Source organism: Ammospiza nelsoni, chromosome W (assembly GCF_027579445.1).
Source record: "Ammospiza nelsoni isolate bAmmNel1 chromosome W, bAmmNel1.pri, whole genome shotgun sequence".
In the NCBI taxonomy this organism is placed as follows: Eukaryota; Metazoa; Chordata; class Aves; order Passeriformes; family Passerellidae; genus Ammospiza; species Ammospiza nelsoni.
Window position 1 is genome coordinate 13,419,116 of NC_080668.1, and position 17,057 is coordinate 13,436,172.

The following is a 17,057-nucleotide window of genomic DNA, read 5'->3' on the forward strand; positions in this document are numbered from 1 at the left end:
GAGCAGTGCCAATGCAAATGTTGCTTGTGATAACCCTATGGCTTTTCCAGTTTTTAAAGCAGTTCCTGGAACAGGACAGAATGACAGTCATCACGTCTTTGCCTGGAGGGTTGTGCAAGACCTCCAATCGAAAGTAGCTCAGTATGGTATTAATTCCTCAGAGGTAATGCAATTAATAAGTGTAATTAATGCAGATTTGTTTGCACCTCATGACATCACGCATCTTGCTACAATTCTATTCCAGCCAGTACAATATGGTGTATTTCAAGAAACTTGGAGGCGAGTGGCTGAGTGCACCGCTTTAACAAATATGCAGTTGCCTCAACACGACCCTCGTCATGCTGTGGGTGTTGATGCCCTACTGGGCACTGGGCCTTTTGCTAATCCAGATTTACAGGCAAGGTGGGATCCTTCGATTTTGGCGCAAGCTCAGCAAATTGGCATGAGTGCCTTAACGAAAACAATGGAAATGGCAGCTCCAAAACAGAAATATGTCACTATACAACAAGGGACGAGAGAACAATTTTTGCAGTTTGCAGAAAAACTTGCTGCCTCTATTGAGAAACAGGTAGATGATGAAACTTTGTGAGACAAATTGTGCGTACAATTGCCTAAAATGCAAACCCAGACTGCAGAAAGATTATTGACACTTTGCCTGGGGAACCCACCTTGTCTGAAATGGTTACTGTTTGCTCGAAAGTTGGTTCAGTTGAGCATAAAATGGCAGCGCTTGCTGCAGTGCTAAGACCTTCAGCGAAGTGTTATAATTGTGGACAACAGGGGCACGTAAAGTCACAGTGTACTGTCCGGAAAACAACATTTAGGCCAAGTGCAAGCAGCGATGTTGTATGCAATTGTTGTGCTAAACCTGGGCACTATGCTAAACAATGCAGGAGTAAATATCATGCAAATGGTCAGCTATTGCCGGGAAAGCCAAAGAGGAGCGTGAGGGGGCGCGTGGGGAAACAAATACCCCAACAACCACAACAGCAAATGCGGGCCTTCCCAGCCCTTCAAAGCTACCCATTTGCGAACAATACTCAGGGGCAACAAGCGGGTCCGCAGGCATTGATATAGCCACAGCTGACACAATACCCATTTTAACAAAAGAAATATGTAAGGTACCTCTTGATGCCTATGGTCCGATAGGACGGGGATTGAGTGCGTTTTTGATAGGGAGATCAAGTACTACACTTAGAGGTATTCATGTGCGTCTAGGGCTTCTTGGTGCTGATTATTTAGGGCGTATTCATGCTATGGTATCCATTGATGACCCTCCTGTCACTATTCAGAAAGGAACTTGCATTGTTCAAATTGTACCTTTTGTGAGTTCTGTTCCAAATACAGTAGACCGAAGTCGCAGCACAGGAAGCTTTGGATCAACAGGAGTACCTCAAGTGTTCTGGACTGAGAAAGTAACAGAGAGCCGTCCAGAAAAGACATGCACTCTCACCGCCAGTGGATGTCATCCAGGAACTATATCAGTAACAGGTTTGATTGACACTGGAGCAGATGTCACAATGCTCTAGCGACTTTGCTAGCCTCAATCGTGGCCTCTCATTTGTGCAAGTTTTGGACTCCTGGGGTTGGGTGGTGCTACAACAGGTGGCCTGTCAGCCATTGTAATTAATGTGAAACATCCTGATGGCCAACAAGCTAACATCAGACCCTATGTCGCCGATGCTCCTCAAAGTTTGTGGGGACGAGATTGTTTATCTCAATGGGGAGTCAAAATTACTACGGATTTTTAATGGGGGCCACTGTGTTGCAGGGCAATGAACGTCCAGTTGTACCCCTGACGTGGTTGACAGATAAGCCTGTCCGGGTTCGCCAGTGGCCCCTGACTACTGAAAAGCTTACTGCCCTGCAAGAATTAGTTACAGAACAATTGCAAGCGGGACACATTGAGGAATCATTCAGTCCCTGGAACACCCCTGTTTTTGTAATAAAAAAGAAATTGGGAAAATGGAGACTTTTGCATGATTTACGACAGATAAATGCTGTAATGGCAACAATGGGAGCTTTAAAACCAGGCCTTCCTACACCTATGATGATTCTACAGGAATGGCAAATAGTTGTCATTGATCTAAAAGATTGTTTCTTCACTATTCCATTGGCTGAGCAGGACAAAGAAAAATTTACTTTTACTGTGCCTTCTATAAATCATGCTGAACCTGATAAAAGATATCAATGGAAGGTACTCCCACAAGGCATAGAAAAATTACCCAACCATTTGTCAATGTTTTGTGGCACAGGCCTTGTCAAAAGTGCGGGAGCAATTTAAAAACTGCTACTGCTATCATTACATGGATGATATCTTGTTGGCATCTGACAACAAACAACAGTTGTCAGCTCTTAAACAATGTGCTGTGACAAATCTGAAAGCCTTTGGTTTGATCATTGCTCCAGAGAAAGTGCAGGAACACATGCCTTGGAAATACCTAGGTATGTTGGTGACCAACACTCAAGTTATGCCTCAACCTGTAAAGTTAGACATTGATGTTAAAACTGCTACTGATGTACAGAAATTGGTTGGTTGCATAGGTTGGATTCGATCATATTTAGGCATAACTAATCATCAGATGCAGCCATTGTTTGATTTGCTCTCAGGCATCACTTCCTCCACTGATGAGAGGCAATTGACCTCAGCGGCAAAAAAGACCCTAGAAGAAGTTGAATTAGCCCTAGCACACAAATTTGTTAACAGGATAGATACCTCTGTTGGTGTTCAATTGTTTATTTTGAAAGACCATGAAATACCATGTGGAATACTGTGTCAATTGAATGATAATTGGGAAGATCAATTGCATATTCTGGAATGGATATTTTTATCTTTCAGATCTCAGAAAACAGCTCCAGGACTTTATGAGCTTTTTGCAGATATTATCATCAAGGGCCGCAGGCATTGTCAGGAGATTTTGGGACACGACCCTGTGACCATTGTGGTACCTGTACAACAGTGTTATTTTGAATGGTGCTTTCAAAATAATCATGAATTGCAATCTGCCTTATCTTGTTTTACAGGCCAAATCTCATATCATTTGCCTTCTCATCCTGTTCTAACACTGACTAAAGAGATTCCTTTTGAAGGCAAGCAAATTTATTCTCCTGTTCCAGTGGAAGGTATAACGGTTTTTACAGATGGGTCCGGGAAAACCGGAAAAGCAGCTGTGGCTTGGAGAAGGGATGATCACTGGGAATATCAGACAGTGATTCAGCAGGGATCTCCTCAACTGGTTGAACTTTCTGCTGTTCTTTTGGCTTTTACTTTGTTTCCTGGTTCTGTAAATTTAGTTACTGATTCAGTTTATGTTGCTAATTCGGTTAAGCATTTAGATCAAGCAGTGTTGTACAATATTCAACAGAAACCATTGTTTACCGTATTAGTGAAGTTATGGACAGTTATTGGTGCTCAAAAACATCCTTACTTCATCATGCACATTCTCAGCCATACATCATTACCAGGATTTTTTGCTGAAGGCAATGCCTATGTAGACTCTTTAGTAGCTGCTGCTGCAATCAAAACTGTACCCAATGCGTTGCAGCAGGCAATTTTATCCCATCAATTTTTTCATCAGAGTGCTCAAGCTTTACAGCAGCAATTCAAATTGTCTACTGCTGAAGCAAAATCTATTCTTTCCTCTTGTCCCGACTGTCACATGACTCATGTCATTCAGTATTATGGTACCAACCCTAGAGGTCTTTCTGCGTTAGAAGAATGGCAAAATGATGTTACAAAAATGCCAAATTTGGTGGCTTTAAGTATGTTCATGTTATAGTTGATACTTTTTCCCATGCAATGGTTGCTTCAGCATTCACAGAAGAAAAAACTCGAGTTGCTATTCGTCATTTTTATCATGCCTTTTCTATTCTAGGTGTTCTGTGTCACGTAAAAACAGATAACAGCCCAGCATATGCTTCACAGAAAATGCAAGCATTCTTTCGTGCTTGGGGCATTGAGCATTCAACAGGTATTCCACATGTCCCCACAGGCCAAGCAATTATTGAAAGAGCTCACGGACTTCTTAAACGTCAGGTTCAAAAACAAAAAGGGGGAATGCAACAGGAGTCATCTCAAGTGAGATTAGATAAAGCTGTTTATGTGTTAAACTTCTTGCATCCCCTACCTGACTCACAGTTATCTCCAATCTTTTGCCATTTTTCTTCTTTGAATTCTAAGCAACCAAATTTCCATAGAAAGGTCAAGGTATGGGTCAAGGATTTGATTACTGGTATATGGTCTGGTCCAGTGGAACTAATAACCTGGGGGAGGGGTTATGCTTGTGTTTTGACAGGTAATGGTCCTCGATGGGTTCCTGCTCGCTGTGTCAAACCTTACCTAGAGCGTGCGGGAAAGGACAGGATCGATGGTTCCGCAGCTGAAGCAGAACGTGCGGATGACACTGGCTAAGACCATATATCAGTACTTAAAGATGGATGAAGGACAGGAATGATTGTATTAAGAATGGGAATTTTGTTGATGGTTGTGATTGTGATTTTGTGTGTCCCCTCTCTGCTTGGGTTTTTGCAAAGGGCCCTGCAAAAATCCATAGCAGCTGTATTTACAGTTCAAAAACAAAAAAAGGAGGAATTGTGGAAGGGGCTAGCAGCGGGCCTGTTAGCTAAAGGAGTGAGAAGTAAGAAGAAGCTGATAAGGAGCTTTCTCCAAGGCCGTAACCAAGGAGATCGAGAGAAGAAAGATAAGAGCATTCTGCAGCTGGATGAAGCATTTTTGGAAAGTTAGGTGGAGTCATTGTAACTTTTCACCAATAGCATGGTATTGACTTATTGTGGCCAATAGTTAAGGTAGAAGAAGGGTAAACAACTGGAAAGTGTATAAAAGATCAGCCATTTTCACTAATAAAGTGTTGCCAACTGAGACTGCTTGTGGTCTCTGCTTTATGTCCTGACCGCCTCAACTGCGACAGTTGTCCTGTATGTGCTGCATGATGGTATTCAGGATGATCTGTTCCATGATCTTCCCTGGCACCGAGGTCAGGCTGACAGGCCTGTAGTTCTCTGGATCCTTCTTCTGGCCCTTCTTTAGATAGGCATCACATTGGCCAACCTCCAGTCAACTGGGGCCTCCCTGTTCACTCAGGACTTGTTGCATATAGGTAAAAAAATTACAAAATAAGAGCCTTGCTACCCTTGTAAAATCACAGCTCAGGCCTGTTACTTTGGCTAAGTGAAAAAGTACTATGGGAAATTGACTCAGCTAAATTTGAAGTTGAAAAACAAGTTATATAACCACTACATGTTCACATCATAGTTTATGGTGGTTGGTTGAATTATATTTGTTGTGCTTAAATGGAATGAAACTGATAACAACCTAATTGCTTAGATAGTCCTGGTCTTTGCAATAAAGAGCTTTCTCTTGCACCTGCCTGGGGACTCTGTGTCACTCTGCTTCCTAACATTTGGCGCCCAACAATGGGAGATCAGATTGCAGTGAAGTGGTGGACTGCGGCACACAACACAGCCCCTCAGACACAGAACACTGGGATACCAGACTGCAATGAAGAGATGGACTGCAACTCACCTAGGCAGCCCTTACGATCCTGGACCTTCAGATTGCAAGCAGAAAGCAGAGCTCAGACCCTGCTATAATTGTGGTGGTGTTCACAGGGGTCCCAGGATGAGGGAAGAGACAAGAATCTTGATTCCATGTTTCAGAAGGCTGATTTATTAGAAGAAAGGATTTCATCAGAAGGCTAGCAAGGAATAGAAAGGAATGGAATGATAATAAAATCTTGTGACTGACCAGAGTCCAAGACAGCTGGACTGTGATTGGCCATTAATTAAAAACAACCACATGAGACCAATCAAAGATGCACCTGTTGCATTCCACAGCAGCAGATAATTATTGGTTTTTTTTTCCTCTGAGGCCTCTCTGCTTCTCAGGAGAAAAAATCCTAGCAAAAGGATTTTTCATAAAATATGTCTGTGTCAATAATGACAGGGGACTTTCTTTGCAAGCTACAATCCGACGGAGAGCAAAATGCCTATAAGGTTAGGTCAAAGGTATTCACTGGATGAAGAACCACAGGACTGTGAGTATCCTGGGACTTGGGAGGAGTCCCAGTAGCGTTGATGCAGCTTAAAGATATTGCAGCACATTCTCCACATTGAAGCAACTTTTATTATGGGTTGAATAACCCTGTAACTACTTCCTAAATGAGAGAGGCTTTGATGTTAAAAACTCCTGTGCATAGCTGCACCAGGGACTGCTGGAAAGGCTACTGATAATGAACCTGGGCACAGATCCAGGGCACGGATCCAGGGAATGGATCCAAGGAACGAATCAGTCCTCAATTTAGTGTGCAATGTTGCGGGCACTAGCAAAGCCCGCCCAGAGCTCCCTCCAGAGCAGAATGCTCCCCCCAGAGCAGGATGCCCCCTCCCCCCGCCACCACTGCTCTGCTGGGTCCTTCCCATGCAAGCGGCTTCTCAGCTGCCAGCTCCCCCACAGTGGCTCCTTCTCCAGCCGTCCCCCCAACGCCAGACCCCTCACGGCTGCTCCCTTGACCCTTGTAGGGCCCCCAGCCTCTGTTTGCCCCCCAGGCTTCTGTCGGCGCCCTTGGCACTTGTAGGCCCCCTTGGCCCCCTCCAGCCCTGCCAGCAGCAGCTTCCCATGGTGAGACCTCTTTGCATACTGCCTCCCCCACAGTGGCTGTTCTCCATGGTGCCCCTCCTGCTGCAGCTCCTCTAGTGCCCGCCCCTCTGACCGTGGCTTCTTTGCTCCCCACTCCTCTCATAGTCACTCCAGCCTCTGCAGCCCCCACTCACCTAGAGGCAGTTGGCCCTCGATAGCTACCCTGGCTCAGTCTACTCTTCCTACCCAGGAACCATAAATCATGGCACATGGCAGATTCACAGCTTACACAAAATGCTGGTGCTGCTGCACATTCCTGTCAGAATGCCAAGAGGACACATTGCAACATGGAGATCTGGCAGTTATTACTGCGTGCCCACCTGCTTACAAAGACTTAGGCTACTCTATTATCAGAGACCTGTGGAAATTGGAACAGGAGAGTTTGTTGTTCAGTTAACAGGTGATGCTGCGTACTGAAACTCCAGAACGCAGACAGGCTATCCTGGAGATATTTGTGATATCATTACCTGGAACTCTGTTAAAACTAACCTTGTATTTTCAGTGAGCTGTGGATTTTGACAGGAGTGTTTATTGGAGAGATTCAAGGCTAGCTGTATGGATGTAGTGTCTTTCCGCATGTGTTGAGGCTGCTTAGCACAGTCTAAATTCTTCAACAGAAATGCTGATATACTGCATGATTGGTAACACTTGCCATGTGGGATGTATACTGCCTTTCCAGGAATTTTTATTTAAAAGTCTGATTGGACTGAATTAATATCAATTCTTTGCTCAGTTATAATGATGTTAGCTGTTATCATGAAAATTAGAAACTTATATACCTGGAAAAACATTTGCAAAATCAGTACCCTTAGAGCATCACTTATTGTTATGTGGCCCTTTAGAAAATTCGGTAGATCCCTCCTTGGAAATATTTTGAGTGGATATTGTTGCAAAAGCAGTTAATGTTCAAGCCCAATGTCAAAACATGGCACGATTTACATGGGTGAGGCCCATGCCACTCATAAATCACATTCCTTTGCTCACTTGAAGGCAAACCCTGAATGTTATCTGCAGAAGCTATTCAAGAATTAGATATAATTAGCTCTTGACTCTCCACTTTAAAGGTAGGCAGAACTGTGCTGGCTTTGCCTGTTTACTTGCTTTTTATCCCACAGTTTTAACAGGGTAATTTTATTGTGAATCTTTAGCCATGAAGAAACATGTGACATCATTTCAGATAGGTACAGTTATTTAGTGATTCTATTGTAGTTATTCTTCCTTGCCACGTATAAATTGAAATTGAACTTGATATCAAAACAGTGTAAGTACATTGATGGACCACAAGTGCAGTAAACAGTAGTTCACTCCTTTAGAATCATCCATATCATGACTTTGTAGCTATTTATATACATGCGCCAGTGTTACACACCCACTGACCTAACCGAGTTACATGTGAAAAACTCATGGCAGTATTATATAACTAGGTCCTTGATGATTTATCCTTAAATGTTTTATCCCATTACCTTCAATAGTCCAAGCTCAAATCTATTGTACAGGCAATCTTGAAAAGCTGTCTTACCATCTGCAAACTGAGCAGGTTTGAAGTGAAATTTGCCAAGATATACAATGATGTCTTTTTGCTGAGGAAAGCTGCACTTTAAAAAACCCTAGCAAACTTATGCTTATACTAGAACAGTACTGACCATAACCAAGCATTTTCAATAATATTTGCACTTACCATGAGCTATTCCCAAAAATAAATTATGTAAAATCATAACATATTTGCCACATCTTCATAATCTCTCCAGTAAATCCATGTTGCTGGAATTTCATTTATGAATCAGTTCTTTGCTTGCATATTGATCGTTGATGTTTAACTGTTGTATGACAAATTTCGAGTAGTTTTTTTGTAACGATAGAGTCAAAATGAGTTAAATTCTGTTGTATCTGAAACCTTTAGAGGAACACTCTCAACTCTGACTTTAGTTTTATTACATTTAAGCGATGTTAATTTTCAGTTCTGTTATGTTTCTGTTCTGTACAGTTTAAGTGATGGTAAAGTTCAGTTCTGTAAAGTTTAAGTGTTGTTAAATTTAAGTGATGTTAGGTTTACATTCTGTTAATTTGAAGTTCTGTTAAGTTTAATTTCTGTCAAGTTTAAGTGTTCTTAAGTTTAAGCAAAGTTAAGTGTTGTTCAGTTTAAGTTCTGTTATTTTAAGTTCTGTTAAGTTTAAGTAAGTTCTATTACGATCAATTTCTGTTCAGTTTCAGTAATGTTAACTAAGTTCTGTTAGGTTCATTTTCTGTTGTGTTTAAGTGACGTTAGGTTTGAGTGAGTATAATTTCAAGTTCTGTTGAAATCTGCTCCTTTAAATTACAAGATACAGTTCTTTTGTTATAGAGATAAGATGGAACTGACTGAGACAATTATGATGAAGAATTGGTAAGCAACTGTTTAAGAATATAAGTTGTGTAAAAATATGTGAAGATGCAGATTATTAGATACTTAATTTCATTGAAGATTCTATGGGTATAAATGTTCTGCATTGGTCAATTAGGATAATTATTCACAACACTCTTTGCTGTTTTATCTCCCATAAGTAGCACAGAGGAATGAGTAACAGTTCCAAATTATGGCTGTTATTAATTGTAAGCTGTTTAGTGCTTTCTTTCTTGGTTTTATTTTACTTTATTGTCATATATGCATAGATGTGTGAAAAAATATAATCACTTCTTAGGACAGTTACTGTTGCTATATTAATGATTCTGAATATGTTGTTAATGTCATAGCGCGAATTCACTGACTTCATAATGGGCATTATCCATAAGATATTATTTGAGGTTTCACATATGCATTCCTTTGGTTATTTGCAGCTTGTTCATCGTACCATTGCCTACTTAGCTAAAGATAAATTACAAAGCCAGCTGCTTTACAAACTTTCCTATATCACTGTGTAGCTATCTGCAAGACATGTATGATTTTAATAGACTTTTCCAACTGCTATTCATAGAGGCTTGTTTGTAGGATATGTTAGGGAGACCCTTCTACTTAAGGGCTTGGCTCTGGCCAAGCCCTGGCCCTAGCTGGTCAGAAGTATGCCAAAAGACCCAGGTGTTTTCTGCAATAAAATTGTACTCAGGTTACCTTGACTTGCCAATTTGGGCTTAAAACAGCTGGATCCTCTTTTGAGGTAAGCTTGGAAGCCTTTCCCAGGGATGGTTCTCCAGGTCCTCATTGTGAAACAGGGCTTGCCAGATATTGCAGACTCTGTGTGATGGTACAGTATTTAGGCAATTGATGATGTATCATTCCAAATCACTATCCTTTCTCTTGTGTGCTAATGATTACATGTATTACCTTGCTTATTTTTTCTTGATGTGAGTTTATTGCTTTGTTACATGTATTGCTTTACTTTCATGTTGCCTTCATGTTCATAGTGAGAAATGTGCACGTTGTCAAAAAAAAACTAAGAAGAGGGGAATATGGCTCCTCAAGATAATTTAGAAAATGCAATATTTACACTAGAAATTTTGAAAGCAGATCATCAATTTTGATCCCTGGCAGAGCAATATTGCTCTGAAATTTGTGTGTGGAACCAATTTCTGAAAGTTTTACATAAGGATCCACAATTGGGTGTGCAATGGCAAGGTCTAGCAATGTACTAACCAAGGAGAGAAGGTACACGTGTTTTATTGCCAACAGGTCTAAAGTGGTTACCTGCTTGTCTGGACAAACATAGATTGCCTCCAAGAAGACAAGGCCCAGTGAGAGGAAAAATGACCTAATCACCATCCAGCCCTTGTAGCCAAGGCAGGAGCAGGGGTAGGAATGCCAGGACATGGCTGTGTCTGGAGGCTTACAGAGGCAGCCTGCTGCCTGCCTTGTGTCCCACTATACCCACCACCATGTTATTGTGTTCTTGCTGACCTTCTTCAGTTATTCCCTGTTCCATATTTCCAGAAAGACATCCAGTAATAGCAAAGTCAGCATTTCCAGCTAATGGACTCCCTCCTGCCTAAACAGCATGGCCCCTGAGCTCCAGCCATATGAACTTTGGAACAGTAGCCATTTACTTCCACTTCCTGGGGACATTGGACACTATCTTTTTGTTTTCCTATGCTGCAGGTCTCTTTGTCAGTGGCATGGTTGTTTTTGATGGGGTTTTATTGATTGTGATCTGTATTCCATGTATCTTATCCTGTGTCCAGCAGATGACCAGTAATAGTCTTAATAAGATAATGGCCTTACAGGTGCAGACTGTTTTGACATTAGAGTACATGAACTCTTTGCACAAAAAACAAAGAAAGGGAGTGATGTTGCGTATAGGTGAAACCTTACAAAATAAGAGCCTTGTTACCCTTGTAAAGCTATGGCTCAGGCCTGTTACTTCAGCTAAGGAGAAAAGGACTATGGGAAAGTTGGACTCAGCTGAATTAGAGGCAGAAAAACAAGTTATATAGCTATTACATGTTCACATCGTGGTTTATGGTGGTTGGTTGAATTACATTTGTTGTGCTTAAATGGAATGTAACTGATAACGGCCTAATTGCTTAGAAAGGCCTGGTTTTTGCAATAAAGAGCTTTCTCTTTCACCTGCCTGGGGACTCTGTGTTGCTCTGCTTCGTAACAAGGACTGCTGGGAAATTATTGAAAGGGGCTTGGTGAGCACTTCTGCCAGCTTCGTCAGTACTCTTGGGTGGATCCCATCTGGCCCCATAGACTTGTGTGGGTCTAAGTGGTGTAGCAGGTCACTGACCATTTTTCCCTTAGATTATACAGGCTTCATTCTGCTCCCTGTCTCTCTCTTTCAGCTCAGCAGGCTGGATACTCACAATTAGTCTTACTATTAAAGACTGAGGCAAAGAAGGCATAAATATCTCAGCCTTCTCCTCATCCTTTGTCACTACGTTTCCCCCTGCATCCAATAAAAGATGGAGAGTCTCCTTAGCCCTCTTTTTCTTGTGAATAGATTTATAGAAACAATTTTAATTGTCTTTCATTGTAGTGGTGCAATTAAGTTATTGTTGGGCTTTGTCCGTGCATAATTTAATGATAACTTTGTAGTCCTCCTGAGTTGCCTGTCCCTTCTTCCAGAGGTCATAAACTCTCTTCCATCCCTCCTGTGTTCCAGCCAAAATGCCATGTCCAGCAATGTTGATCTTCTTCCCTGCAGGTTTGTCTTTCAGCATAAGGACAGCCTGGTCCTGAGCTTTTTAAGATTTCCTGCTTGAAAAATGTCCAGTCTTCCTGGACTCCTTTGCCCTTCAGGACTGCCTCACAAAGGATTCTGCCAACCAGGCTCCTAAACTGGCCAAAGTCTGCCCTCCAAAAGTCCAAGGTAGCAGCTTTGCTGACCCCTTTTCTTACTTCTCTGAGAATTAAAAACTAGATCATTTCATTATCACTGTGCCCAAGATGACCTCCAGCCATCACATTACCCACGTTCTTCTCTGTTCACAAACAGCAGGTCCAGTGGGGCATCTTCCTTAGTTACCAGCTGTCGCAAACTTATCTTCCACACGTTCTAAGAGACTGTTTCCTCCCTCCTGTGTTCTGTTTCCATCAGACATCTGGTAGGTTGAAGTCCCCACTGAGAATAAGGGCTACTGATTGTGAGACTCCTCCCAGCTGCTTATAGAATATTTCTGTCTCCAGTAGGCCTGGTATTATGTAGACCAACCCATGACCAAAAAACCACACATTCTGCTGGTGACAGAAGTCACGTAGCTAGGTATCGATCAGCTGAGTCTTTCTGTTTCTTCCAACATCATTCTTTGCAACTGGAAGGATAGAGGGAAAAAAAAAAACTTGTGCTCCTGATCCCTTAACCAGCTGTCCAAAGGCCCTGAACTCTATTTTGATTGCCCGTGGACTTCTTACTGCAACTTTATCATTGCTGTTATGATTAAATTTTCTTTCCCAACTTGTTTTTTGTGTCAAAGTCATCAATGAACATATAAATGAAATGGCTGTTGGACAATCCCATTAGCAATGTCCTTTTTTCCTGATACTTTCTCCTTCAACACCACCTGATGTGTTTGAGTTCCTGGGCTTTTTAATTTCCTGACTCTGCTTGAACTCTTAATTTATAAAACTCATTTTTTGTTAAAGATCTACTTCAAATTACCTTTTCATTTAATTTGCATGGATCGTACTTGTTGTCCTTGAATCCAAAACTATTTCCTATGATCAGGTCTTCTATATCATCTTTGTGACTTACCAAAGCTAAGTCTATAATGGCACCATTTCCTGACGTGTTATTGAATTTCTGGAGAATTTTTTTTATTTTTAGTGCCTAGAAATACAAGAACATCTCAGACTTACCAGTCATAGAATTAATTGCTTTCCAACCTGATTCCTGATGTTAAATTATACAAAACAACTGCTGCAGTAGCAATTATCTCTCTAATAACATTACAGAACTCTTTTGGCAATGAAAAAGGATCATGGTGGCATATGGCATGCTGGAAGTGATAATCTTTTACTAAACTGTGAGTTGTGCTGTTATCAATACACACTGCTGCTCCCTGCATTTTCCTGAAAAGCAGCCACTGGTTTTCAGAGTGTTCATCACTGAGATTGCAGGAAAGATCTACTGTCCCAATGCATTCACTCATATCCTGTTTCAGTAGCTCAAGGTCCTGTACTTTGCTGCATAATCTTGCTACATTTACATATTCATCTTTCTGACTTCTCCTCCCTAGTCACTCTTCCAGCAAGATCTTGCTTATTCAGACACTTTATTTTCCTTTGCTGTCCACGGGTCTACTCTGTGACATTCTTTTCTGCACTGTGATGACCAGATTTGTGTGATTATTCAATTTATACTCAGGCAGAGCCTTGAGACTTCACAAGCACTTCCCAGCTTTTTCCTGGTGTTTCTTAAGGTTTCTCTTAGAAATGAGGCCAACACCAGTGTTTGCAGGAGTACTCCAGGCCCTTAGGTGAAACCTATCTATCAGAGAACATGTCTTCATAATTATACACCTATGCCAAAACTTCCCCATATTTTCAAACCTTCGCTGTTTGCTGACCTTACCTGTGGTGGCTGAACAGCAGGCCTGTAAAAGCCTCACAGACTGAATTCTAACTTGAATCAACTGTATCAGTGAGAAATCTGTCAACCTTTCCTGAGAATGGAATCCTGTAATGGTAAAAAACAGCTTTTTTGCCTGAGAAAAAATTCTAGGACTGGGACTGTTACTTGCACCTGTATAAACAATTCTGAACCGTCAAAGAGAAAAAATGCAAACAATATCTAAAAACAGACACTTGCCAGCACGTAGGCATCTTTGGTGAACTGACCAATCCTTACAGGGTAACAGCTAGTTACTGACCTATTAGAAGTTGGCATGATATGTTTGTAAAACTCTATAGAATGGGATGTGTGAGTAAACCGGGACCTTTTTTCACTGCATGAATAAGAGTGTGTCTTGTCTCTCTAACACAAGGTCACAGAGACATTTCCCTGTCACTCATTTGGTAGTGGTCAGAGCTATTCCACTGAACATCTGGGCACCCACTTCTTTCAGAGCCTTACCTAGCATGGCATACAGTCATAGAATGGTTTGTGTTGGAAGGGACCTTTAAAGGTCATCTAATTCAAACATCCTGCAATAAGCAGGGACATCTTCAACTAGACTAGATTGCTCAGAGCCCCATCCAATCTGACCTTGAATGTTTCCAGGAATGGGGCATTTACAACCTCTCTTGGAAACCTGTTCTAATGGTTCACCACCCTCATCATAAAAAAAATTCATTCTTATACCTAGTATGAATCTACCCTCTTTAAAATCATTATCCTGGGTTCTGTTGCTAAAGGCCTTATTAAAAAGTCTGTCCCAATCTTTCTTATAAGCCCCCTTTTTAGTATTGAAAGGCTGCAATAAGGTCTCCCCAAAGTCTTTTGTTCTCTAGGCTAAACAACCCCAACTCTCTCAACCTTTCCTGATAGAAGAGGTGTTCCATCCCTGTGACCATTTTTGTGGCTCTCCTCTGGACCCACTCCAACAGGTCAACCTCAACCAGCTCCAGCAGCATTCTGTCAGTGTCATTTGTTCTGATATGAAGAATCACCAGGGGACTGCTTCCTGCTCCTATGTGAAATTTTCAAGACTTAGATTCCCATTTTTTTATTCATGCTCTGAGCAAAATGTACACTTCCTTTGATCTCTCCCTTGTCAGGTCGAGTCTGGTGGCACAATAGAGGCTCAGATTTTGGAGACTGGACAGGCATGTGTGGATTCCTGTCCTCTTGTAAGCATTAGCTTTGTGAGGAAGTAGACTATTGTGCTAATATAATTCTGCTTCCAGAACTTCTAAAATATTGCTCAGAAATAGCATGAGTATTTCTATGTGAACCTTTACAAACCTTCAAATCCTCCAGCTTGCAGTAACACTGCTCTTCCTGGTAGTCCAAGTCTCTGATCCTTTCCCTTTTGTTTGCAGTTATCCTGTCTTCTATACACTCCCTCTATATTATATTCTTTCTTTTCCTATGCAAACCCTTGATAAAAATCTGTAGGTTTAAAAAGCTATGTCTTCCTTTCAAGGCATAGTTTTCTTCCTCTACCACAGCCCATGATAAAGTGTCCTTGCATGTTTGCAGAAGAATCACACTGATAAAGTTCTCTGGAGTTGTCTGAGCTGAGCTGGCATGCTCAGCCATATACATGAAGATCTCCATATGGTCCCACAAGCACCTCACCATATTTCAGACCTTGGATTCAGCCTTTTTACTCTCCATCAGCAAAGACTCACCTAATTTCACTTGAAGTGGGGATGGCTTACAGTTCATGGCTACAGTCTCTCCTCTCATACCACAATCTCTGTCCAAAATAGATGCAGCTGTTGGATCCTGATGAGAAAGAAAATGAAACAAAACAATAATTAAACAAAAAGTTCTGCAGTCTGTTCTCTGACTGTTAGGTGAGTCCATTCCCACCCACATTCAGAGGGAACAGAGAACATGCCAGTGTTTTGAATGGCTGAAACCTAGGGAAACCTAGACAAAACTTTGGAAACATGTTTAGTGTGCTATGTTTAGTTTCCAGGGTACTGTAAGTACCCTTGAAAACACCAGATTTCAACATCTGGCTTATATGATAGATAATACTGAGAATATAATATAGAGGGTGGGTCACCAGTTCAAATTCAGCCTGCTCTCACAGTAGTCCAAAACAATTTCCATGTGATGACTTTGGGATGTTGTATGAAACACATTTACAGTTTCAGCTGAGTTCCAAGTGGACCAGTCTGCCTCATGAGTAAAACTAAAAAACTCATGACCAGCTGTGTTAAAGTCCATCTCAGAAGAAATAAGGACTAAATGAGTAAGAGAATTCAATCTCCAGTCCCTCTTGGAGAGGAGTAAAGAAGTCTGTAGTTACCAACCTGGATCAATTTGGTTTTGACTAACTAGAAAGATTTAATTTCAGTATCTGTCAGCACAGCATTTTTCACTGCCACTGAAATCCCCCTGAAAACCAAAGTTCCTCAAACACTGAGTCCACCTCATTATGCCTACTTGTAGGCAACCTAATTCAGGTAGTTTTGTACTCTATGGTACAGCATAGAAGAGGATTTAGGTATACAAAGTGCCAATTCAGGCAGCTCCAGCACTGATGAAAATATGATTTTTGAGTAGTCTTGGGAATCCAGAGAGGTGCCAGCTGACTGGAAGCTAGCTAATTGTCGGTTTCTCGGCTGTTTAGGTGGCCTGGAAAGGCCCAGGGATGGCCTTGAAGAGCCGACGCTTCAAAGGACGAGAAGAGACTTCAGATCTTTTCTTGGTCTCGGTGTTTATTAATTGTTTATCTAAAAGATTTTCTTTCGGCCCAACAGAGGTCTGCACAGCATGTCAGTCATGGGCACACTGAGAGCCCCCGGGGCGGTCACCTATCTTTATACTCGAAGTTACGTACACAATATTTATACTTTTTCCCCAATACCTTTTACCCTTATTAACCGGTGCACTTTTAGTAATAACCAATCCCAAAGTGCCAACATCACCACAGAAGATGGAGGCCAAGAAGAAGAAGAAGAAGAACAGGACACGCCCCAATTCCTCCATCTTACTTCTTTAGACCCCCCTGTACAGAAATCCTAAACCCTGTGTCTTACACTCTAATTAACTTATCCCTTCACCATTCACCCAGTGAAATCCTCCCATCCTCATACAGGTGTCGTCTCCTGTGTAGGATCAAAGTCCAGCCACCAGACACTTCTGGCAACATTCCAGGACTCCCGAGCCCCCCAAGGGTGGTCTCGGCCACTCTGCACCTCCGTCCTGAGGTGCTGAGATCCCACAGCTAATGTTGTCCAGATTTTTAAGAAGGGCAAGAAGGAGGACCCTGGAAGCTACAGGTCTGTGTGTCTCAGTTCAGTGACCAGTAAAATAATGGAAAAGATTATTCTGGGAGGTATTGACAAATAGAGGACAACACAGCACTGGTCACAGCC

At 41.7% G+C, this 17,057-nt stretch overlaps 2 protein-coding genes across 5 annotated transcripts in view; both read right to left on the minus strand.

Annotated features, from left to right (window-relative positions):
* The window catches only part of LOC132086212 (uncharacterized), a 308,574-nt gene that overhangs the window by 187,060 nt on the left and 104,457 nt on the right, over positions 1–17,057 (minus strand). The window lies entirely within an intron of this gene.
* The window catches only part of LOC132086213 (protein FAM219A-like), a 211,622-nt gene that overhangs the window by 55,995 nt on the left and 138,570 nt on the right, over positions 1–17,057 (minus strand). For 2 of the 4 annotated variants that reach the window (XM_059491699.1, XM_059491698.1), the window contains exon 2: positions 15,420–15,453. In XM_059491699.1, the coding sequence (XP_059347682.1) occupies positions 15,420–15,453 (34 nt within the window). Of the gene's footprint in view, positions 1–15,356; positions 15,454–17,057 lie in introns of all 4 variants that reach the window. The other 2 variants (XM_059491697.1, XM_059491696.1) reach the window with 1 other exon arrangement.